Source organism: Nicotiana tomentosiformis, chromosome 2 (assembly GCF_000390325.3).
Source record: "Nicotiana tomentosiformis chromosome 2, ASM39032v3, whole genome shotgun sequence".
Classification (NCBI taxonomy): domain Eukaryota; kingdom Viridiplantae; phylum Streptophyta; class Magnoliopsida; order Solanales; family Solanaceae; genus Nicotiana; species Nicotiana tomentosiformis.
This window is the reverse complement of record NC_090813.1, coordinates 61300222-61325903: the sequence shown is the minus strand read 5'-3', so window position 1 is coordinate 61325903 and position 25682 is coordinate 61300222. Positions and strand designations below refer to the sequence as shown.

Sequence of the window (25682 nt, the reverse complement as noted above, 5' to 3'; positions counted from 1 at the left end):
CCATAACGGGTCCTGAATACCATTTTTAGAATATCTGAATCCCGAATTTTCAACTGGTGGTACCCAGATCTCAAATCAATTTTGGGAGAACACTCTCGCTCCCTGAAGTTGATCAAATAAATCATCAATACGCAGCAAAGGATACTTGTTCTTGATTGTAACTTTGTTAAACTGCATGTAGTCGATACACATCCGTATAGTACCATCTTTATTTTTCACAAATAGAACTGGTGCACCCCAAGGTGACACACTAGGCCTAATAAACCCTTTATCAAGAAGTTCCTGAAGTTGCTCTTTCAATTCTTTCAATTCAGCTGGTGCCATACAATATAGAGGAATAGAAATGGGCTGAGTGCCCGACACCAAGTCAATACCGAAATCAATATCCCTGTTGGGTGGCATACCCGGCAGGTCTGCAAGAAATACATCCGAAAAGTCTCGCACTACCGGTACAGAATCAATAGTAGAAGTGTTTGCATCAACATCTCTCAAAAAGGCAAAATATGACAAACACCCCTTCCCAACCATACGTTGGGCCTTCAAATAAGAAATTACCCCGCTGGAACATAATCTAGAGAACCTCTCCACTCGACCTTCGGCAATCCCGGTATCGCTAACGTCACGGTTTTTGCGTGATAGTCCAGAATATCATGACATGGAGACAACCAGTCCATACCCAAGATTACATCGAAATCAACCATACTAAGCAATAAGAGATCAACTCTAGTCTCCAGTCCCCCAATAGTTACCACACACGACTGATACACATGGTCTACAATAATAATATCGTCCACCGACGTAAACACACAAACAAATAAAACTAAGGGCTCGCGGGGCATATTCAGATAACGAACAAAATATGATAATACATACGAATATATGGAGCCAGGGTCAAATAATATAGAAGCTTCCCTGTGGCATACTGAGACAATACATATGATTACTGCATCTGAAGCAGCAGCATCTAGCCTGGCAGGAATGGTATAGAATCGGGCCTGACCGCCAACTGATCGGCATCCCCCTCTTGGGCGACCCCTAGTTGTCTGAGCCCCACCCCGAGCTAGTTGGGCGGGTGGCGTAGTAGCTGATGAAGGAGTTGTAACCTGACTCCTCTACTGAACCGGACCGCGTGAAAGGCAGGGATAATTTCTCTCTAAATGACCCAAATCTCCACACTCAAAACAACCATTCTCGAACAATGGCAGCAAGTACTGAGGTGGACCTCGAGAACTAGAATAACTACTAGAAGAACCTGGTACCGATGAACTCTGAATTGATGGTGCTCTAGATGAACTCTGAGTTGGAAGTGCACTAAGAGAAGACTGACTCGGTCGAGCAATGTATAAACCATGGCTAGCTTATGTGTCACGATGAGCTTGACGAGCTATCTGAGCGGGCCTATAAGGACGACCCATGCTGTGATAGGGTTGTCCCCTAGAAGGAACATCGCTGGAATTACCCGGACCACGAGACCTATTCGCTTCCCTCTCCTCACGCTCCTGAGTATGGACCATTTCTAGCTGTCGAGCACTGTCAACCACCTCGTCGAATTTAGCACCCGCTACATTTCCTAAAGTCATAACAAAACGAAACTGATGGTTGAGGCCATTAATGAACCTCCTGATCTTTTCCCTCTCAGTGGGAACCAACCAAACTGCATGACTAGCCAATTTTGAAAATCGTATCTCATACTGAGTCACGGACAGGTCCTCCTGACGTAAATACTCAAACTGCTTATGTAGTTCCTCTCTGTGGGTCTGTGGCACAAACTTCTCTAGAAATAATACAGAGAACGCATGCCATGAAAGTGGTGCTGCACCAACTGGTCTGCTTCTCTCATAAGTCTCCCACCATCTGAAGGCTACTCCGGTCAGCTGAAAAATAGTAAATGAGACCCCATTTGTCTCCAGAATACCCGTTGTACGAAGCATCTACTAGCATCTGTCCAAGAAATCTTGAGTATCCTCTGACTTAGTTCCACTGAAAGTTGGAGGATGGAGTCTACTAAACCTCTCTAATCTCTTCAGCTCCTCGTCATTCATAATAGGACCCACCTGGGCCTGAGCAGCTGTAACCGACTGGACTGGTAGTGCCCCTGGTATCTGAAGTCCCTGCACTATCTGCTCTGGAGTATGAGCGATAGGGGTATGAGTACCTCTCCCGGCCTGAGCCGAAACCACCTGAGCAAGGCCAGTGCCAACAGTCAATATCTGTGCTAAAGCCTCCTGAAGGCCTCGAATCACAATAGGCATAGCTGGTGCCTGAGTTGGCTTCGCCGGCTTGACTATATCTGGAACTTGCTCCTGAGCTGGAGCAATTGGTGGTACTACAGGTGCTGCTCAAACTGATGTACGAGCTACACCTCGACTTCTACCACAGCCCCGGCCTCTCGCGGCCCTAACTGGTGGCACTGGTGGCTGACCATCCGATCCGGTAGTATGTGTCCTCATCATCTGAGAGAGAATAGAATAACAAAAATTTAGTTTTCGGAATTAACAAATTCGCATGACAGAATGCAAGAAAGTGCAATTTTTCCTAAGGGTTCGGCAGCCTCTCGAAGATAAGTACAGACGTCTCCGTACCGATCTGTAAGACTCTACTAAACCTGCTAATGACTCGTGAGACCTATGTAACCTAGGCTCTGATACCAACTTGTCACGACCCAAAATCATACTTGTCGTGATGGCGCCTATCTTAATGCTAGGCAAGCCGACAACCTCAATAAAACACTATAATCTTTTAAGTTTGAAAATATAATATTTAGATTTAATAGAAAATCCCACAAATACGGATACAAATACTGTCACGGCCCAATTTTACCTATAGGTCGTGATGGCACCCAACATCACCTCTAGGTAAGCCAACAAGTGAATTAAACGTATATTTACTCTTTTAATAAATTTTCGAATAATTAAACTTTCCTTACTTGCAAGATTTAAGAAAAATAGAAAGTCTAAATAAATAAAAACCAAAATAATAATTTCAAGACCACAATTCTACTAGTGTATGTGCTAAGACCTGGTGTCACAAGTATATGAGCATCTAGTAGATTATACAAAATTCCAAGTATTGTCTGAACATAATAGACAAAATACAATACAAAGAGAGACACTAGGTGCTGCGGAACGGCTCATGAAAGTCAGCTCACCACCAAGCCTCGGGATAACTTGGATGCGCACCGATAGGACCGCCTGATGCACCTGTCTTAGATCCTGCACAAAAAGTACAGCAAACGTAGCATGAGTACGTAAACAACGTGTACACAGTAAGTATCAAGTCTAATCTCGAAGAAGTAGTGACAAGAGGTCGACTTCGACACTCACTATGGGTCAATAATATTAAGATGAAGATTTTTAAATAAACCGTAGTAGTGACGAGCAATAAAGCATATAACGTTCATATCATGAAATCTCAGTAAAGTACAACATGCTTTAAAATCAGTGTTTGAATCGAATCATCTCGTTTAAACCCGATTCCAGTAAAAATCATTTAAAGATATTTTTCCAGCAGTTTTTCAAACCAAGGCTCAATGCAAAGGTGAGCAAAAGAAATGATGAAATCATAAATAGCCCCTCGGGCAAAACATCACTCATAAACAGCCCCTTGGGGAAACCTCACAGTCACTCGTGCCACTCGGGCATACCTCACAATCACTCTTGCCACTCGGGCATACCTCACAATCACTCATGCCTCCCAGTCACTCAGCACTCGGCACTCGCTCTCAGTAGGTACCTGTGCTCACTGGGTGTGTAGAGACTCCAGAGGGGCTCCTTCAGCCCAAGCGCTATAATCTACACGGACAACTCAATTGCTATAATAATAAAGTATGCTGCAGGCGGGCATCCCCGATCCACACTCATCCTCACAAATCAGGCCCTCGGCGTCACTCAGTCATAAATATGCTGCAGGCGGGCAGCCCCGATCCACACTCATCCTCAAAAATCAGGCCCTCGGCCTCACTCAGTCATAAACTTCTCAAGCCACTCGGGCATTTCAGTAAAACTAGGCATTCGACCCAAAACATTTATATGCATCAAAATAGAGTCATAAAACTGAGTTATGCGGTAAACAAGTATAAACATGACTGAGTATAGATTTTCAATCGAAAACAGTGAGAGGATGGTAAGAAAAAACCCCTAAGGATCCAAATAGCATTGGCGGCCCAAACATGGCATTCAACCCAATTTACAGAAATTCTTTCTAAAACATATAAGTATCAAATGGTTTCAACAAAGTATGCAACTTTACAGTTGCTACGGGACGGACCAAGTCACAATTCCCCGATAGTGCACGCCCACACGCCTGTCACCTAGCATGTGCGTCACTTTAAAATAGTAGAATGATACGAAATTCGGGGTTTCATACCCTCAAGACCAGATTTACAATCGTTACTTACCTCAAACCGCGAAATTCTTATTCTGCAATGTCCATTCCTCATGAATTGGTCTCCAAACGCCTCGAATCTGGTCATAAATAATTCATTTCAGTCAATAAAATTCATTGGAATTAATTCCACAAGATAATAATGATTTTTCATAAAAATTCAAAAATTAGCTAAAAAATTGCCCTTGGGGCCCACCTCTCGGAACTCGACAAAAGTTACAAAATCCGGAAGCCCATTCAACCACGAGTCTAACCATACCAATTTTAATAAAATTCGACCCCAACTCGACCCTCGAATCTTCAATTTAAACCAAGAGGGTTTTCAAATTTTCCCAACTCAATTCACCAATTAAATGATAAAAATAACCATGGATTAGGGAAATTTAACCAATATTTAGTTAAGAACACTTACCCCGTTGTTTCCTCTAAAAATCACCCAAAATCGCCTCACTTCCAAGCTCCAAATCGCCAAAAACTGAAAATACCATTTTCAGAACTTAAACTCGATGCCCAGACTTTTCTTCTTCGCGAACGCGGTCAGTGCCTCGCGTTCGCGAAGCACAAAATAGCTCCCGTCCAAATTCCTCCTTCGCGAACGCGACATCACCCTCGCGTTCGCGAAGCACAAAAATGCCTTTGCCTCAATGCCTTCTACTCGAACACGTTCAACCCATCGCGAACGTGATGCTTCGTTCCCTCTCACTACGCGAATGTGACACCCCCTACGCGAACGCGTAGACCAATTGCCTGGGGTTTTCGGCTACTTCCTTTCTTTTTCGCGAACGCTGCACACCCAGTCCACCCTTCGAAAATTCCAGCAGAGTTCCAAGTCCAAAATCCAACCCGTTAACCGTCCAAAACTCACCCGAGCCCCTCGGGACCTCAACTAAATATACCAACAAGTCCTAAAACATCATGCGGACTTAGTCGAATCCTCAAATCACCTCAAACAACACTAAAACCATGAATTACATCCCAATTCAAGCCTTATGAACTTTGAAATTTCTAATTTCTACAAACAACTCCGGAACCTATCAAATCACGTCTGATTGACCTCAAATTTTGCACACAAGTCATAAATGACATAACAGAGGTATTCCAATTTTTAGAATCGGATTCTGACCCCGATATCAAAAAGTCAACCCCCCGGTCAAACTTCTCAAAAATAAAACTTTCGGCATTTCAAGCCTAATTCCTTTACGGATTTCCAAATAATGTTTCGGACACGCTCCTAAGCCCAAAATCACCATACAGAGCTATTGGAATCATTCGAATTCAAATCCGAGATCGTTTACACATAGGTCCATATCCGGTCCACTTTTCTAACTCAATTTTTCAATTATGAGACTAAGTGTCTCATTTCACTATGAGTTCCTCTCGGACCCGAACCAACTAACCCGATATAACATAATATAGCTGAATAACACAAAATAAGTAGAAATGGGTTAAAACGGGTCTATAACTTCCGAAACGACCGGCCGGGTCGTTACACTTATATTTTTCAACTTTCGCCAAAATGCGTCGAATTGTCCTACAAACTTCCAAATTCGAATCCGAACATACGCCTAAGTCCGAAATCATCATACGAAGCTATTGCCATCATCAAAATTCCATTCAGGTCGTTTGCTCAAAAGTCAACTCTCTGGTCAACTCTTTCCATTTAAGCTTCTAAATAAGAATTGTTTCTTTTAATTAAATTCAGAATCTTCCGAAAATCAAACTCTACCACACTCACGGGTCATAATACATATTACAAAGTTTTTCGAGACCTTAAGCCACTGAACGGGATATAAATTCTTAAAACAACAAGTCGGGTCGTTACAAAACCTGTTGGTATGTTCGAGCAGGGCCCGGGGGCCCCGAGTGTTAACCGGACGAGGCTAGGATCAATTTTGGAATTTTGAAGAAGAGCTGAAGCCTTCTGCTTCTGGTACGTTCGCACCGGCGCTTGGACAGCCGCAGGTGCGACTCGCAGATGTGAGGTTTATGCGCAGAAGCGAAAAAGTGAAGGGGAGGTCTGCCATCGCAGGTGCGGAATCTCGGGCGCACCTGCGAACACGCAGGTGCGAGCATTTTTTTGCAGATGCGAGGCTTGGCAGGCGATGGAAAACTCGCACTTGCGAGGCTTTTCCGTAGGTGTGGAAGCCGCAGGTGCGGTGCCTCTTCCGCATGTGCGAAAATCATTGTTGGGTAGAATGGTTAAAAATCGGGGCTTAGACATTTTGAGCCCATTTTTCCTCTATTTTCGGGCGATTTCAGAGCTTTTAAGAAGGGAGTTCAACTAACAACTTGGAGGTAAGTTAATTCTACACCCCTTGAGTTAAATACATAGATTATAAGTAGATTATAACTAGTAAATCTTAGAAATCAAAGGCTTAGATGAAAAACCTAGATTTTTATAAAAGAAATGAGATTTTAACCACGAAAATAGGTATGGAATTGGGTAGAAATTATATATTTGAGTTCTTGAGATTATGAGTAATTTTTTCATCCAAAAATTTCCAGAATCCGGGTACGTGGGCCCGGGGTGAGTTTTAGGAATTTTACTATTTTGGTTAGGGTAATTTATTCAATTGCCTAAATTAGAATTTTTGAACATATATTTATTATTTTGTATAATATTTGGATAGCTTCGGATGTTTCGGCACCGAATTGTGCATTTAACGCGATGTGGTATTCGGAAAGTAGACTTTGAGACAAGGTAAGTCTCTTGTCTAATCTTGTGAGGGAAAAATTACCCCATAGGAATTAAATTGAATAATTATTGATAATTGCGGGGGCTACGTACGTACGAGGTGACGAGAGTCCGTGCGTAGCTACTATTAATGCTAAAGTCCGAGTAGTTTAGGACTCAAAGCATGAATTACTTGTGTACATTGTATTCTTTGTTTGAATAATATTAATTGATATATATGAATATATTGTGAATTATTAGATAAAGATATTAAAGGATGGAAATCTCATATACTTGTTTTTCTGTTTAAATTAATTAATTGTTAAAAGAAATTATTCTTCCTCCTGCGTTTATCTTATAATAAATAAACTCTCATTCCGGAGGTACATAAAAAAATGTCCTCCTTTCTTGTGGAGCGGGCCGAACGCCTCGGAAGGATAGATGCATCTATGGATTGTGCCGCACGTCCCTCGGCAGTGTACACGCCACTCTTGATCGGGCCATACGTCCTCGGCAGAAATCATGCTTAATAATAATAATAATCACACGATACCTTAATAGTTTATTGCAACTTATGAAGCTAATTGATAAATTGGAAATCTTTGGAATTTATTGAATTATTATTCCTGCTTATTAAGGAATTATTGCTATTTCTGTCAATGAGACTAATTGATAAGTTTGGAAATTTATTGGAATTGAAGGAATTTAATTAATATATTGAGAATTATTGCATTTGAAGGAATTTAATTATTTCTACTGGACAATAAAATTACGGTTAACTCTGTGACTCACGTTGATATAAAAATTTATATTTCATGATTATTTAATATTATTGACCCATAGTGAGTGTCAAAGTCGGCCATCTCGTCTCTACCTTTTCGACATTAGGCTTGATACTTACTGGGTACACGTTATTTTCGTACTCATACTGCACTTGCTGCATATTTTATTGTGCAGGTACATATATGTCTAGTGGCCTTGTGGGCGCAGAGGTGTGGTTAATAATTGTGGGGACATATGTGAGCTGCATTCTGTATTACGATCCGCAGCTGACAGAGTCTCCTTCAGGGTTATTATATTTTTCTTGTCTAATTTATATTCTAGACAGATGCTGTATTTTATTTTTAATTTCCTAGTAAATGCTCATGCACTTGTGACACCGGGTTTTGGGAATGGTTGTGAATTGTTTAGAAATTTAATTGGTAAAAATATTTATCATTTACTCTATGAGTTTTATCTTTACAATTTCATTAAGGAAATTTTTTATTTCAAAATACTAAAATGGGTAATTAAGTTAATTGATTGTGGTTGGCTTGCCTTATAGTGGTATCCGGCGCCATCACGACCTTTTTTTTTATTTTGGGTCGTGACAACATGGTATCAGAGCACTAGGTTCACTTAGGTTTCACAAGTCATGAGCGAGTCTAGTAAAGTCTTGCGGATCGGTACAGAGACGTCTGTGCTTATCTTCGAGAGGCTACAGGGCTGTTAGGAATACTTCCCTTTTTGATTCCTCATCGTGCGATTCGATTCCTTTGATGCTTATTCCTACATTTCCTTCCTATTCAATCTTATGCGACGTTAAGTGCTTGTTATAAATTGTGAATCGAGGAAGTTTTAATGGTACTACAGATGTAGTGCGGGATGCTTCTCCCTGTGTAATTAATTGGGATATTGTTGTCGCCTTGAGGAAGGCCGCTCTATCATTTTAGTTCAGTATTAATACTACCTAAGGTTTTGAGATTTGGCATTGATTGTTATGACGATTCATGCGTTATTATCACATAGTGTTTATGTAATGGTAGAATGCCTGTCTATGTGTCGGGGCAATAAATGGCTTGAAAGAAGGTTTTTCTCAGTACATGATTCAAAGGTTCCATGTTTTAATTCTAGCGGAGAAAAGGCAATCGGACTATGAATGTTCAGGTTTGAGGTTGATGGAGTAACGAAGCTTGATATTTTCGAGTGTGGTAGAATTCTCAATTTTGATGTGGTGTCATCTCCTTGTAAAATGCGTTAAGGTTCGCCGGTGTTATGGTTTTCTTCAACTCGCCTTCACGATGAGGTGTTAGGAATTTGTATAGGGGAAGCAGTCATTAGAGATTGCGGTGTGCATTGATTCAGGATCGAAGCAACGTTCCTAGTATTAATGTCTCGAGAAGGATGATCGTCAGAAAGGTTTAAAGCTGGTAACGAGTTATTGGTTCAAGTGCTACAGAGACGAATTTTTAGTAAGGCAACAACTGGGCAGCGAAGGATGAGGAAGGACATGTGGAAGGTGTCTTGTGGTGTGAGCACGTGATTTTTGCCCAACTAAAATATTCCTACAAAAATTCACGAATAGAGTTTTTCTTAATTGTTTTAGTTTTTATAGAATTTGTAGGAATTTTGGTTAACTGTTGCTTGCATTTAGTTGCATATTTAACATTTTAAAATCATAAAAAAAATACCAAAATGTCTAAAGTATTTCATGCATAACATTTTAGGTCTTAATTGCATTTAGGATTTAATTACATAAGTTAATTGCATTATTAAACAAAAAATCAGAAATGTTGGACATTTTTACATTTTTAGCTTTCAGTTGCAAATTAGTAATTTTCTTTCATTTAGTCTTAATTAATTATTTTTATGTTATAAATAGATAATTAATTTAATTTTACAAATTGAATTTGATGTAGGACTTAGTTTAGGATTTTTTTTTTAATTTTATTAAGCTAAAATTCAAGGAAAGAAAAGAAAAACTTGTTTAATTTCGGATTGGGCCACAAACATTCTCAGTGGTCCAATTGCCCCAATTCATCTCCAAATCCAACTCGCCCCAAGCCCAAACCCCCTCACCCGGTCCAGCCCCATCACTTAACCAAAACGACATCGTTTCAGTAACGACGATCTTAGCCGTTGATTTCCTTTGATCGAGCGGCCCATAACTCCCTTTCTAACCCCTTATATCTGTCGGAGACCCCCCCAAACCCCTGAGACCCTACTCATTTCTCCTCTCTCTCTCACTCAACAAAAAACCCTAGCCGCCCCCAAACCCCTCAGACCCCTCCCATTTCTCTCTTGTCTCTCAAGAAAACCTTAGCCGCCGCTAAATCCCTCACTTTTCTCACCGACGGCCTCACCTCCAAATCCCCTCAAATTCACGCCCTATAATCCTCATACCCTCCTAATCCCTAATCCCCCATCAATTTCTCCATAAACCTCCCCAAAACCTTTGAATTCCAGATCCGAACCCCCCCATACAACCTAGTTTCAATCTTTTTCAATTCTTGAAGTTTCGAGACTCGATTCGTCTTGAAATTTACACTAATCGGTTGTTCTCGTGGTGTTGTTTTATTTTTGGTTCATTTCGAAAAGTCGATGTTCGATTAAAGTTGTCAGAAAACCTTCTTGTTGTTGTTTTAGATAATTTTCCATTCTTTTTCTGTTTCCTTCTCTTTTGTTTCACAAAGTTTTAAAACTGTTTGTTTCACTTGTTTAGCATAATTTGATTCTCTATTTTGCATGAATTTAATCCTTATTGTCTGTTTACTTTACTTACTGGCATATTGAGATTCAGTAGCGTTGATTCTGTTTTGGCATGAGAACATATAAAGTTGATTCACTAATTTTGTTTAATTAATTTAGGGATTCCGTATTTGAATGTCGAGGTTTAGGATTAAATTAAAAGAGTATAGAAGGGGCGGTAAAAACAGAATTCTAAAGGGTTTAATTGGAAAGAAATCATGGCATTGTGAGTAGTCATGTAAGAAGCTTTTGGACAATAGACAGTTGTCCTAATTTGTTAAGAAAGATGGTGAAAATGAGATAAATATATCAAAAGTGGACAACTGTCCATTTTCTGTTATTAAAAGATGTCAGTTCCCTGATTTTAAGGGGAGGTTGGCAGATTCCCTCAATCTCTCTCTCGTTCCCTATCATGAGCACATGCTCACATTCTATAAAAGGGGCTCTACACTCCTCACACAGAGGTGGATACTCAGCTTCATTCCTCTCAAAGACAATGAAGAATAGACAGATTTTAGAAAGAATTCTCTGAAATTGGATCTTCTTTTCATTTTTTGAGACTGCTTTCTTCTAAGAGAATACTGGAAATTCCAAGATTTGATGTTGTTTTTCTCTGGTTTGTTGTTGCTGTTGTTGACTAGCTGTGCTTGAGGTTCAGATTTAAAGCTAGGATTATTGCTTGGTTGTCTTTGTTGCTGCTCAGTTTTGCTGGTTCTTTTCTTTCTCTTTTAATCTTTATTTGGCTTTTCAGCTGGTCCATCTGTTGTTAGGTATTTATCACAATTCTATACAATGGTTATGTTTCAAAAAGGATTGCTAATTTTCTTTTGTTGACTTATCATTGTGTTTTCAATATATTGACTTAAATCCTAATGTAGCTAAATGGTTTCTTACTGTTGAATCCTTCTTTAAGGCAGATTTAGTTTGGTCATAGTGACATATTGTGTGTTTCAGCCTTGTATGTCTGGCTTGTTAGCTATAAATGTTGTTTAAGTTGTTTTGCTTGGATTGACCATTCATATTGCTTTTTCTTTTTTTCCTACTAATGTTAATATACATTCTCAAGAAATTAACTTTGTTCGGATGAGACAGCCAGTAATATCCTAATCAAACCTAAACATATGGGCCATTTGATTCGCCAAACAGTTTATGAAGAATAGCCCAATGGCTATATCTTTGTAAATTTGGGAAGTAGTTGGAAGCAGAAGCTCTCAGTGGAGAGCTCAGAATGATATTAGGCATTATGTTGTATAATAAAGGGTCATAAGCAAAGTGCCCTTGATAACAATAGTTAAGTTTTCTGTAATGTTAAGTTTGAGGATTACTTGCTGATGAACGATTTGTATAAGATTAGTTTGAAATAGTTTTTTTTTTTTGTAATAATTCATGAATTCAACTACTATAATTAATAGCTATGGAGTAGGATATCTTTGTAAATTTAATCTCCAATTTAGCTTTACACATGATTTCAAAATTTGAACGCGTGATGTTCTTCTCCAGATTTTGTCTTAACAGGGATTTCATAAATAGGGCAGACTTTTAACTTGGACCAGCTGGGAGTCATTTGAACGAGTCTGGACCTCAGGCCGTTGGGCCTGGGGTATGGAACCCAATAATATGACCCGATCGTATATTTTTTCAAAGCTGGTGTAGCTGTAGTGCTAGTATACTAGTGTTGCAAATTTAGAATGTACTTGTGCTGTAAATTTAAGTCAAGTTCGATCATTTTCTTGACTGGCTGTCGATTATCTCATGATTTAAATTGAGTTGATAACATGTTGGTTTATAATTCCATATAATGTTTGCTTATGAAAATTAAATGTCATCTTGAATAGTTTAGAACACTTAGAAAAGAATGATCTGGCTCTCACAGTGTATCTCCAGAATGTTTGTACCTCACATGCAATCTCGAACTTTAGGATAGTCAAACCATGAATATATGTAGTTTTGCTTTAGGCGCGTTTAAATGAATCATAGTGATTATGAGTACGGTTCCCGTGGCATAGTCATGATACGCAAACCTCAATTCGGGTGTGCATTTCATGTGACCCGACCACAACTTCTAATAATAATAAAACATAAACATGTTGTAAATTGCGGGTGTGTTTCACGTGGCGCGGTTTGCAATATGTGCCAAAATGACAAGTGTACGACATCGTAACTTATTCAGGAAATGATTCCATAAATCCTAAAAGTAATATTTAATTAAAAGCGGTTAGAAAGTTAAAAATACACAATAGGTTTCAAATATGTATTAAATTAGACAATTAGACGAATTATTACAGTTGAGCGACCGTGCTAAAACCACGGAACTCAGGAGTGCCTCACACCTTCTCCCGGGTTAACAGAATTCCTTACCCGGTCTTCTGTGTTCGCAGACCATAAATAGAGTCAAAGTTTCTCGATTTAGAATTTAAAATAAACCGGTGACTTGGGACACCATAACTTATTCCAAGTGGCAACTCTGATTTTAATAAATAATTCCATTTCGATTAATGTCACTTTAATTGGAAAAACTCCCTTATCCCCTGATAAGAACCTAGAATCTCTGGTTCAGAGTTCAGAATTCGAGCTTAGAATAGCTGTTATGATTGGCTTTCATGCTTGTCTTATTTTTACGTGTTTAAGCCTAATGTGCTAAATGCCCTTTTTTTTACCGCTTTGATATTGTGTGAATTGTATATAAACTGCTTCGAAACCCTTCTTCTCTCTGAGTCTTCTAAATCTTCTTAGAAGCGTGCGCTTCACGTGGCTTCTTTTCTGTTAGAGTCATATCCTAATTTTAGAACGAGGTTCGGAAAAGTTGCAAAGCCGGTGAAGCTTCTGTATTCCCGGTACGTTGCCCCCCTCCCTCGGCTCGAGTTGTCCGCTCGGGTAAGCCACGTCTAGAACAATACACCCAAGATTTAAAACTTAGAATAACACAGCCTCATGCCGGATCCCTAGTAGGCACGTTTGCTTGCATCACGTGCATTTTTCTTAGGGAACTCAACACAGGGTTTGGGTCCGTCTAGGATAGGTGCACCCGAAAATCAAAAGACCATCATGATGCATTCTTTACGTGCTACTTGGGCATTAATTTGCTTGGCTTGTATGTTGACCAGCTTCTAGAGTAAGGAAAGAAAATTAAGAAAAAAGAAAAAGAAAAACAAAGAGTGAGGCAAGATAGAAAAATGCCCGGTTTTGATAATCCCGATATTCAAAAATCCCGTTACTCTGCCAAAGTTTCAAAAAAAAAAAAAAAAATCATTTCAAAACAAATCATATCTTTCTGTGCATCAAGATGGACCGAACTACGCGGGTTTGATTCTCACCGGATGTGAGATACGTAGGCAACCCTCATCGGGTCCGGCCCCGTTTTTGCAAAAATAACCAGAAAATATGAAAATGCGTCATTTTGTCATAAATAAATTTAGGGGATGTCACTTTCTGTCCAAATAGCCAGAAACGTCCCGACGGGATGCAGGAAGTTTGTTTTACCAGAATAGCCACCTATGGCTCTTTTCCTAATTTTGGCCACTTAGCAAGCACAGCTTTAAAATCTTTATTTCTGAAGGGCTGAAGGGCCGTATTTGCAAAGGTGGCCTTGAGTTGTTTGAGTTTTATTTTGCACAAATAATCTTTCTTTTGGGGAAAAAATAAAAAAAATAATCAAAAATTACTTGTATTTAACCAGTCGCCTTAAATAAAAATGTGTAGGATGAGCAATGTTGAAAATATACCTTTTCGAGTCGTAGACGAGATTCCACTAGGACTTCATATGTGGTGGAACGACCTGGGGGAGGTCAGCAAGCCTTCTGTGACAAAGGCTTTAGGTGGGCTCACTGGTCTTCTGGAAATTAAACCAAGGGTTGATATAATCGAAGCTTTGATAGCTTTTTGGGACCCGACACATAATGTTTTCCACTTCTCTGATTTCGAGTTGACCCCTACACTAGAGGAGATTGCAGGTTATGCTGGTTTCGAAGGGAAGTTAAGGTATCAATATCCAGTAGCACCAAGAACTGTAACCCCTCATAAGTTTTTGGACCTCCTCAGTATTAGCCGGCAGGTTAAAGATGAAAATTTAGCTGGAGGATTCTGAACATTCCGTTTCTTATACAGCCGGTATGGGGACCCCCACGGATTTGAGGCTCCGGACACTGGTTTGAATCATCAGGGAAATAAAGACAAATGGGAACCACGCAGGGGTTTGGACTTTGTGGTGGCATTTTTAGGCACTCTGATATGCCCAAGGAGTGACAGACATATAGAATTGGGGCTCGCAGGAGTGGCCGACTTTATGGTCAAAAAGGCCGATGGCACTATCATACCGATGATTCTCGTAGAAATTTATCGAGCTTTAACTGCTTGTCGAGCCGGGACAAAGTTTTTTGAGGGTTGCAACTTGCTTTTACAAATGTGGTTGGTAGAACATCTTTGTCATCGCCCAGGTTACATGAACTACGGTCTGACCGGACTCAATTGCATCGAAGAATATGAAAACCGAGTAAACAATCATGAGTTGCCAGAAGGTACTGAGGCATGGTTCGCGTATTTGGGTTCTTTAAACGCAAATTGAATTGAGTGGACTTTCGGTTGGCTCCCGGTCGATGAAGTTATTTACATGTCCGCCGGAGTGTGCTTTCTTTTATTAATGGGTCTTTAGAGTATTCAGCCATATGCCCTGCATCGGGTCCTACGCCAATTGGGCAGATACCAAACAGTCCCTTATGACGAAGATTTGAGTCCACAAGTTATTGAACTATGCCCAAAAGCCATATTTCCAGAAGAAAGGGTTCGTCAGATTTGGCACCAATGTAGGTTCTTGGAACCACAGACTCAAGTACGAGATTTGTCCATGGGTGAAGTACGATCCAACTACGCCATATGGTATGGTAAAAGAAGTCGGGTCGATCAAGAGCCAGTGTAGCCCGCCAAAAGGCCCCATGTCCAACAATTCACCGATGGAGCACGAGAGCAATGGGTTTGGTTAGCTAAAGAAAAGGAATACCGGACTACTATAAACAAACTAGAAGAACAAATTGAAAAAATCAAATTTGATAGTAGTTTGCAGGTAGCTGAAGATGAAGGGGAAAAGAAGAGGTTGGCTAGGGAAAATGAAGCCCTTCGAGCCCAAATCCATAGAATGAAAATAGCCGCCGAGACACCGGTAAGAAGTGAGAGAGATGAGAAAATTATAACCAACCTAAGGCGGAAAGTGCATGATTATGGTTTTGACTTGACAAAGGCCGAAAAGGACTTGTTAAATGCTCAAGCAAAGTTGGCCAAAAGTGCGGAAGAACATGCTAGATTAGCCCACCAGTTGAAGCAGAAATATGACAAAGAAGTAGCAATTTTACAGGAAAAGCTGGTTGCCCTGGAAAATGAAATGGTCAAGCAAATAAAGGATTTCAAGACAGAAAGAGAGCATTGCTATGCATTGATTTACCAACTACAAGAAATCCTGCAATAGTTACAAGACAAAAACAACACAGATACACAAGTGTTAGAGGCTCGGGCCCAGCAGATTGGACGTTTGCTTCAAGAAAAGGGTGTCATCAGAATGAGGATTAAAGAGATAGCTGATTATGTTGTAATGAAATGCCATGAATGTGAAGACATGACCAAGTCTATGTTTTTTGCTTCTGTAATGACATTCGTCCGACAAGTGATGGTTGACCTAGACCGCCTCCAAGAAGATATTGCCTGCAGGCCTATGCGGAGACCGGCTGATGTCCTGCAAGCCCCCGGAGTACCAGTGGAGGCTCTTATGTACTTTTGATTTTTTTTTAGTTAGTTTTTGAGTCTGTATTTTACTTTCCTCGAGTTTTGTTCATCCTTGTCAAGGTTGCTTATTGTTTTATTTCGAGTCTGTAGATTTTTCTTTTGTAGTCATCACTACTTTTAAGTCTTTGTAATAGAAAATCCAAAAGATGTCTTTTATTAATGAAATATTGAAAAAAAAATCATTTCGCATTTATTTCCCTGAACTACGTAATGATCTGATTCATGAGGCATCATGATACGTAGGCAATCCCCATAGGATTCGATCATAGTCTTAAAAGAAAATAGAGAAAAGAAAACAAACAAAAAAAAGAGAGAAAAAGAGAGAAAAAATGAGGGAAGAAAGAAGAGAGGGGCCAAACTAAAGAAAAAAGAGGAGAGAATGAGAATTAAAAGAGCGAAACACAGCAAAAGGAGAAAGGAAAAAGTCAGGATTTGAAAATTTGGAAAAAAGCCGGGATGAAACACATAAGCCATCGCAAAGCATTTAGAAATGTTTAACTGCTCAGGTACATTCCATCCCCAATATGCGATTCCCTATCTGTTAAATGCTTCAAAACTGACCAAGTTATTGTGTGTGCATAAAGGCAGGTTCTGTTTAGGTGGTTAGTTTGTTGGCATCCTGGTAAGTCACCCTTATAACACCAGATCAAAGCGCAAGTCAGTCATGACTAGCAAAGAATCGGACACGGGTGTTGTCGACCCACCAAGGGAGATTGTAGAATCGGAGTCTGAATTGAAAGAGGAGGTCCATAGGTTAAAGCATCAAATGGCAGAAATGTATCAAGCCTGGATCAGGGGGCATCCTCCACCTTCATTCCCCTCTAACTACATAGAAAATCCCGTTTTCATCCCACCACTGTCACAAGCCCAAGATCCCATTACCATTGATCTTTCCCCTCAGCACACACCAGGCTTTACCCTTTATCACCACTACCCTGGCACCTCGTCCCAAACTTTTCATGCTCCACCAGCCAAAACAACCGCATACCCTGCTCCGACATCCGCCCCTATTTTTGTAGCCCCTCCGCGAGCTACCCTTCATAGATCTTCTAGTGAACCCACGTTCCAAGCTCCAGATACCTAATATTATGTTTCGGAACCAACTTTCAAAGTCGCGGATCCTTATTCCCATGCCCCTCACTTTGAACCTCCCGTCAAAACTGAGAAACCATTCCGGAACGTGGAGCAAGACGAGATATTCAGGAAAGTGAAGAGTCTAGAGCAATCTTTGAAGAATATGCAAGGGATAGGAAGCCAAGTAAGTGTGGCTTACAAGGATTTATGCTTGTTTTCGGATGTCCAACTGCCCGCTGGGTTCAAGATGCCCAAGTTTGACCTGTACGATGGACATGGAGATCCCGTGGCCCATTTGAGAGGCTTTTGCAGCAATATGAGAGGCGCTAGTGGGAAAGACGAATTATTAATGGCGTATTTCAGTCAGAGTCTGAGTGGGGAAGCTTTAGAATGGTACACCCGCCAAGACGCTAGCAGGTGGTACACATGGGATGACTTGGCTCAGGCCTTTGCTCGGCACTTTCAGTACAATATAGACATTGTCCCGAATCGCCTATCTTTGACCAAGGTAGAGAAGAAGCCCAGTGAGAGCTTTAGGGAATATGGTTTCAGATGGAGAGAACAAGCTACACGGGTCAATCCTCCAATGGAAGAAGATGAGATGGTCGAGTACTTTCTTCAAGCCTTAGAACCTACTTACTTTGGCCATTTGATCTCAGCCATAGGTAAGTCCTTCAACGATGTGGTAAAGACGGGAGGAATGGTGGAAGAGGGACTCAAGTCAAGCAAGATCATGAGCTATTCCGCCATAAAACCAACCACACAGGCAATTCAAAGTGGCACCGGAAGCCTATTAGGCAAAAAGAAGAAAGATGATGTCGCTATGTTTGTCTTTGGATCAGGGCGTGGCCTAAGGGGTTCGCCTCACCAGTACACCCAACCTCGCCCCCAACCTCAAGCCTACACCCAAGCTCCATATAATCCATCCCAACATTATTTCCCACCACAAGACCCTCAATATTCAGTCAGACCACCCCAATACCATGTTCACCACGCACAGTCATATGCGTACCCCTCCTTACCCGCAATGGCGTGCTCCAACTCCACAAAATCCTTATCCACCCCCACAACCATATCGAAACCCTACTAGTCCAAGCTTTCGATCGAGTCCGGATTATAGAAAAGAGAGGCAGTAGCGGAAAGAAACCTTCACCCCTCTTGGAGAGTCGTATACCAATTTGTTTCAAAGGTTGAGGTAGTTGGACGTTTTGAGGCCGATTGAGCCAAAGACACCAAATCCACCTCCAAGGAACCTTGATTATTCCCTTAGATGCGCATATTGTTCTGATGCCCCAGGGCATGACACAGAGAAGTGTTGGCATTTAAAGAGGGCGATCCAAGATCTTATTGATACAAATCAAATTGTGGTCCAGAACCCGGAGGCAGCAAACATCAAACAAAATCCTTTGCCGGCCCATGCAGAGACACATATGATTGAGATAGTTCATAAGGATGGGGAGCCCAAGAATTCTTCCAAGTCTGTCATGATGATCCGGGCTAGCGAAAGTAATCCAGTTAAAGCTCCAGATTCTGTAAAAGCAATGTCGTTGACAGTTGAAGGGGTGTTGGAGAAGCTAAGCACGCTCAACGTGAAGCCATCTGTATTGGTTGTGAAAAGGCCTCCGATTGATGTTGAAGCAAACCAGGAAAAGCAAAAAGTGGTCGTGCCAGGGGTCCCGGGCAAGCCTGTCGTAATTGTGGAAGGGGCTCGTATTACCCCCGTTATTATTAAGCCAGTGACCCAGTTACCAATGGTTGACACAAAGGCCGTCCCGTGGAATTACAAACAGGTGATAGTAACATATAAAGGGAAAGCAGTAGAGGAAGAAGTCAATGAAACCGGAGGACTGACTCGTTCTGGGAGATATTTTACCCCAGAAGAACTGAGAAAAGCCAAGCCATTCAAGGATGGCCACATCCCAGTAAAGAAGCCGGTCACCAAAGAAGAGACTGAAGAGTTCCTGAAAAAGATGAAAATGCAAGACTATTCCATTGTAGAGCAGTTAAGGAAAACACCAGCTCAGATCTCTCTTTTGTCTTTGCTGATACATTTAGATGAACACCGCAAAGCCCTGATGAAGATTTTAAATGAGGCCCATGTTCCTGATAAGATCACGGTAAACCACTTGGAAAAGATTGCTAACAAGATTTTCGAAGCAAACATGATCACTTTCTCAGATGATGAACTTCCTATGGAGGGTACGGAGAACAACCAAGCTCTTTATCTCACAGCGAAGTGCGAGGATTCTGCTGTCTCAAGGGTATTGGTTGATAACGGTTCTAGTGCAAATATTTGCCCTCTGTCCACTTTGCAAAAGTTAAAGATCGGCACTGAAAGGATCCACATGAACAATGTATGTGTTCGAGGCTTTGATGGAGGAGGGAAAGATTTTGTCGGTGATATAATGCTCGAATTGTCAATAGGGCCAGTTGAGTTCACTATGGAGTTCCAAGTGCTAGATGTGGCTGTCTCCTACAACTTGTTGTTGGGCAGGCCATGGATACATGCTGCCAAGGCAATCCCGTCTTCTATGCATCAAATGGTAAAGTTCAAATGGGACAGGCAGGAAATAGTTGTGCACGGTGATAAGAACTTATCTGCTTACCATGACACAATTGTTCCATTTATTGAAGTTGAAGATGATAAAGGGCCTTGGGTGTACCAAACGTTTGAAACAGTGTCTGTCGAGAAGATTCCTGAAGGAGAATGCATTCCAGGTCCAAAGCTACCCTCCGCGTCTGTCATGGTAGCAAATGAAATATTGAAGAATGGTTTGTGGCGGGCAAAGGCCTGGGTTCGTCTCTGCAGGGTATTGCACATCCGGTATGTCCACATGAATGTTTTGGTACATTTAGTTTGGGATTCACACTCATAGGGAAGGACATGAAAAAGGCTAAAAATTTGAAAAGAAAGGCATGGTCACTTCTTAAGCCTGTTCCACATATCTCCAAGTCTTTTGTCAAGCCAGTGGTCGCAAAACGCCCAATATCAACGGTCCCAAAACCTGTGGTCGACTTTGATGAAGAGCTGATCAAGAGGTTCCAGAGTTTGTTTGATGAGGTTAACATGGTGGAAATCGGGGAAGGTTCCAGTAATGCCAATGTGCAGCTCGTTGGGCCAAATGTGAACCTTAGCAATTGGAAAGCTACTCCTCTCCCCACCCGGAAGGAGTTTTGGTTGTTTGCTTTATTTTCCTTTCTGTTATCTGGGTTACTCCAGGGTTGTAATCCAGATTTTGTTATTTTTTTTGCTTGTTTTGATGTACAAACCCTTCTATCCTTTATTTTCAATGAAATACAATTTCCCGTTTTCCATTATTCCTGATAGCGTTTCATTTTTGTTTTGTTTCTTTTTTCTGTACAGTTCTTTTTATGCTGGTTTCAATGACATGACATGCATGAGGAATTTTCAGCCAAATCTTAAAAGCCAATCTAATTCTGAAACAACAATCCAAGAAGTAGAGTGTGATGATGAAACAGAATATGATGAAGAAGCAGCATTTCAGGAAATCAGTGGAGAACTAAATCACTTTGAAGAAAAACCCAAGCCTAATTTGAATGAAACTGAAGCAATCAATTTAGGAGATCAAGATAATATCAGGGAAACCAAGATAAGTGTGCATCTGGAACCACAAATCAAGGAAGAAATAATCAAAGCACTGTTTGAATATAAAGATGTTTTTGCATGGTCGTATGACGACATGCCGGGTTTGAGCACTGATTTGGTAGTTCATAAATTGCCAACTGATCTGGCATTCCCTCTAGTCAAGCAAAAGTTAAGGAAGTTCAAGACTGACAAGAGTGTGAAGATCAAAGAAGAAATCACAAAGCAGCTTGAAGCAAAGGTCATTCGGGTCACTCGATATCCCACTTGGTTAGATAATGTCGTGCCAGTACCAAAGAAGGATGGTAAGACCAGGGTCTGTGTTGATTATCGTGATCTCAATAAGGCAAGTCCAAAAGATAACTTTCCATTGCCGAACATCCATATTCTGATCGACAATTGTGCCAAGCATGAGATTGGGTCTTTTATGGATTGCTACGCGGGATATCACCAGATCCTGATGGATGAGGAAGATGCAGAAAAGACAGCGTTCATCACACCATGGGGGATATACTGCTACCGGGTAATGCCATTTGGTTTGAAGAATGCTGGGGCAACTTATATGAGGGCAATGACTACTATATTTCATGACACGATACATAAGGAAATGGAGGTTTATGTAGATAATGTGATCATAAAGTCAAAGAAGCAGTCCGACCATGTTGGAGACTTGAGAAAGTTCTTCCAAAGGCTCCGCAGGTACAACCTCAAGCTCAATCCGGCAAAATGTGCATTTGGTGTCCCGTCCGGGAAACTGTTGGGATTCATAGTCAGTCGACGCGGTATTGAGTTGGACCCATCAAAGATCAAAGCCATCCAAGAATTACCACCGCTAAAGAACAAAACCGAGGTAATGAGCCTTCTCGGAAGGTTAAACTACATCAGCAGGTTGATTGCTCAACTCATGACAACTTGTGAGCCCATCTTTAAGTTACTGAAGAAGAATGCTGCGGTTAAGTGGACTGATGAGTGTCAGGAAGCATTTGATAAGATCAAGAGTTACCTGTCAAACCCACCTGTGCTGGTCCCGCCAGAACCTGGGAGACCTTTAATTCTCTATTTGACGGTATTGGATAATTCTTTCGGTTGTGTGTTGGGTCAACACGACATCACAGGCAAGAAAGAGCGAGCCATTTATTATCTCAGCAAGAAGTTCACTCCTTATGAGGTTAAGTATACTCTTCTTGAAAGGACATGTTGCGCCCTGACTTGAGTGGCACAAAAGTTGAAGCATTATCTATCATCCTACACTACTTACCTCATTTCTCATATGGATCCTTTAAAGTATATCTTTCAGAAGCCTATGCCCACAGGAAGATTGGCAAAGTGGCAGATTTTACTCACAGAGTTTGACATCATCTATGTAACTCGGACTGCGATGAAAGTCCAAGCCCTGGCCGATCACTTGGCCGAGAATCCGGTGAATGAAGAATATGAGCCACTGAAGACTTATTTTCCTGATGAAGAAGTGATGTATGTTGACGAGGCTGATCATGATGAAATGCCAGATTGGAAACTCTTCTTTGATAGAGCTGCTAATATGAAAGGTGTCGTAATAGGGGCTGTACTCATTTCTGAAATAAGGCATCACTACCCCGTAACAGCTCAGCTTCGATTTTATTGCACTAACAACATGGCTGAATACAAGGCATGCATTTTGGGTTTGAGGCTAGCTATAGACATGGGAGTTCAAGAAATATTGGTTTTGGGAGATTTAGATTTGTTGGTTCACCAGATTCAGGGAGAATGGGAGACTCGGGATTTGAAGCTCATACCGTATCGACAATGCTTGCATGATCTTTGTCAACGATTCAGGTCGGTAGAATTCAGGCATATTCCCAGGATTCATAATGAGATTGCCAATGCTTGGCTACTCTGGCGTCAATGTTACACCATCCGGATAAGACTTATGTCGACCCTCTGCATATCCAAATCTGTGATCAGCATGCCTATTGCAATGTGGTTGAGGAGGAACCTGATGGTAAGCCTTGGTTCCATGATGTCAAGGAATATATCAAATCGGGGGTATATCCGGTACATGCCACAGGTGATCAAAAGAGAACCATTCGACATCTGGCTAGTGGATTTTTCTTAAGTGGGGGAATATTGTACAAGAGAACTCCAGATCTAGGATTACTAAGGTTCCTAGATGCTAAACAAGCTTCGACTATCATGGCCGAAGTGCATTCCGGAGTTTGCGGGCCGCATATGAGTGGGTATGTCTTGGCAAAGAAGATTCTTCGAGCAGGTTATTATTGGCTCACCATGGAACGAGATTGCATCAGCTTCGTTTGCAAATGTCATCAATGCCAGGTGCATGGTGATTTGATTCATTCCCCGCAATCTGAGTTGCACACAATATCTGTACCTTGGCCCTTCGTTGTTTGGGGCATGGATGTCATTGGACCAATTGAGCCGGCAGCATCAAACGAGCATAGGTTTATTCTGGTGGCCATTGATTACTTTACCAAGTGGGTCGAAGCTGTAACTTTCAAGTCCGTGACCAAGAAGGCGGTGGTAGATTTTGTTCATTCAAACATCATTTGCCGTTTCGAAACTTCCAAGGTAATCATCACAGATAATGCTGCTAACCTCAACAGTCATTTGATGAAAGAGGTATGCCAACAGTTCAAGATTATGCATCGAAACTCCACTCCGTATCGTCCTAAGGCAAACGGAGCTGTTGAGGCTGCTAACAAGAACATAAAGAAGATACTTTGTAAGATGGTGCAAGGTTCCAGGCAATGGCATAAAAAGTTACCTTTTGCTTTACTGGGTTATCGCACTACTGTTCGCACTTCAATAGGTGCAACTCCCTATTTGCTGGTATATGGAACCGAGGTAGTTATACATGTGGAAGTTGAGATTCCATCCTTGCGGATTGTTGCCGAAGCTGAAATTGATGATGATGAGTGGGTCAAGACCCGGCTAGAGCAATTGATTTTGATTGATGAAAAATAATTGGCAGCAGTATGTCACGGTCAATTGTATCAGAAAAGAATGGCAAGAGCATACAACAAGAAGGTGCGTCCCCGGAAATTTGAGGTGGGTCAGCTGGTGTTGAAACGCATCCTTCCACATCAGGCTGAAGCTAAAGGCAAGTTCGCCCCAAACTGGCAGGGGCCGTTCATTGTGACAAAGGTGTTGCCCAATGGTGCTTTGTATTTAACAGACATATAAGGTAAATGTGTGGATATGGCTATCAATTCTGATGCAGTCAAGAGATATTATGTATGATTTCTTTGCTTATCTTCAATCGCATTTTGTACTAGGCATGTTCAAAGTTGGAATGACGAAGGCATTTTATTCTGCTATCCCAAACACTTTTATCATTTGTTACCCCTTTTTTGAGCCTTATTTATTTTCTTTCATACCCCTATTTTGGAATCAGAAGTAGAGTTAGAAATATAAAAGAAAAGAAAAAAAAAGAAAGGAAAAGATAAAAGCAAAAGAAAAAAAGAGAAGGAACAGAGAAAAGCAAAAGAAAGAAAAGAGAAAAGAAAGGAGAAAAATAAAAATAAAAGCAAAAACAAAACAACTTTTACTAGTTTGAACTACGTTCGACCTGATTCTTTTTAAAGATACGTAGGCAGCCTTACACGGTTCGGTCCCATCAAAATAAAAATCCAAAATTCCCCAGATTCGATGAAACTGGGGCAGAAGTTTTAGTTTTGTAAAAAGATCTGATTCCAAAAGTTGTAATTTTGAACCCTTCATCTTAAATTATTTTGAGCCTGCATGCCACCCTTTATTTCTAACCCTGTCCAAAACCCACACTACAGTCCAAAGAAAGACCTTCTGATCAACTTTGAGGATGTCAAGTCAAGTGAGATGGAGGTATTATTTACATCATGGGTAGCACCTTTGTTCATGGGCACAAGGAAAAGTGAATAAATGAGAGAGTCTTATTGGTGAAAACCCTCACGGGCACCATAGGGCGATGGTGAGTCAAGAGAAAATTCAAATGAGAGAGTCTTATTGGTGAAAACCCTCACGGGCACCATAGGGCGATGGTGAGTCGAGAGAAAATTCAAATGAGAGAGTCTTATTGGTGAAAACCCCTCGGGGCATTACAAGCCGAATGAGGTTCATGACTTTACAGAGAAATTGAATTATGGAAAACCCGGTTTTGAAGTATGAAGACATGGCATGAACTGAAATGTGATTAGTTGGATGGATTAGGCTGATCAGTCCGAAATGCATGTCATGATCATTGGAGCCAGTTGCGTCATTCAGATAAGTCTCTTTTCCATTTTTCTTCAAATATTCATCTCTGTTTTTTCTTTTTTATTCCTAATTCTCGAAGTCACTTCGCTTTGTTTCTTTTGGGTCTATTTTTCTAAGTCTCTGTCAAATTAGTCTTTTGTTAAGCAAGCAAGAAAGGACTTCAAAGCTCATTACCAGCTTTTTATTTGCACCAAGCGAAATTCGGCCAAGCACATCACAAGGGACAAGATTTAGAATGAGCAATGCGGTGGTAACTGAAGTTCGGGCGGTTAAGTGGTTCGTGAATTTGTAGGAAATGCAAAGGTTCAACAGTTGTCAGAATGAAAGTGCCATACGACGAGTTAAGTGTAAGGGATTCAAGTCATTCAGAGGTTTTGTGGTCAAGGTTCGATTGAAAGGTCAAACAATTCTTTGTAGCCCGAAGCATCTAATCAGAATGAAGCG

The 25682-nt window shown here is 41.0% G+C and overlaps 2 protein-coding genes across 2 annotated transcripts; both read left to right on the top strand.

Annotated features, from left to right (window-relative positions):
• Positions 1–18107: 18107 nt before the first annotated feature.
• On the top strand, positions 18108–20283 carry LOC138904913 (uncharacterized). Its single transcript, XM_070193409.1, has 3 exons — positions 18108–18264; positions 18704–19401; positions 19543–20283. Exons 1-3 carry the CDS (start codon positions 18108–18110, stop codon positions 20281–20283), a joined length of 1596 nt encoding a protein of 531 aa, XP_070049510.1.
• Positions 20284–22389: 2106 nt separating this feature from the next.
• Positions 22390–25472, top strand: LOC138904912 (uncharacterized). The gene is made up of 4 exons (XM_070193408.1): positions 22390–22733; positions 22827–22992; positions 23325–23627; positions 25371–25472. Exons 1-4 carry the CDS (start codon positions 22390–22392, stop codon positions 25470–25472), a joined length of 915 nt encoding a protein of 304 aa, XP_070049509.1.
• Positions 25473–25682: the final 210 nt, after the last annotated feature.

What these genes read in the sequence shown, in the direction of transcription:
- LOC138904913 (XM_070193409.1), top strand. Translation starts at nt 18,108, where the DNA reads ATGGTGGAAGAGGGACTCAAGTCAAGCAAGATCATGAGCTATTCCGCC. An exon ending in ATCAGGGCGTGGCCTAAGGG is followed by an intron (nt 18,265 to 18,703) that starts GTTCGCCTCACC and finishes CTGATGCCCCAG; the next exon opens with GGCATGACACAGAGAAGTGT. An exon ending in AAATGCAAGACTATTCCATT is followed by an intron (nt 19,402 to 19,542) that starts GTAGAGCAGTTA and finishes CACTTGGAAAAG; the next exon opens with ATTGCTAACAAGATTTTCGA.
- LOC138904912 (XM_070193408.1), top strand. Translation starts at nt 22,390, where the DNA reads ATGAAAGTCCAAGCCCTGGCCGATCACTTGGCCGAGAATCCGGTGAAT. An exon ending in GGTTGAGGAGGAACCTGATG is followed by an intron (nt 22,993 to 23,324) that starts GTAAGCCTTGGT and finishes CATCAATGCCAG; the next exon opens with GTGCATGGTGATTTGATTCA. An exon ending in ACAGTCATTTGATGAAAGAG is followed by an intron (nt 23,628 to 25,370) that starts GTATGCCAACAG and finishes CTGTCAAATTAG; the next exon opens with TCTTTTGTTAAGCAAGCAAG.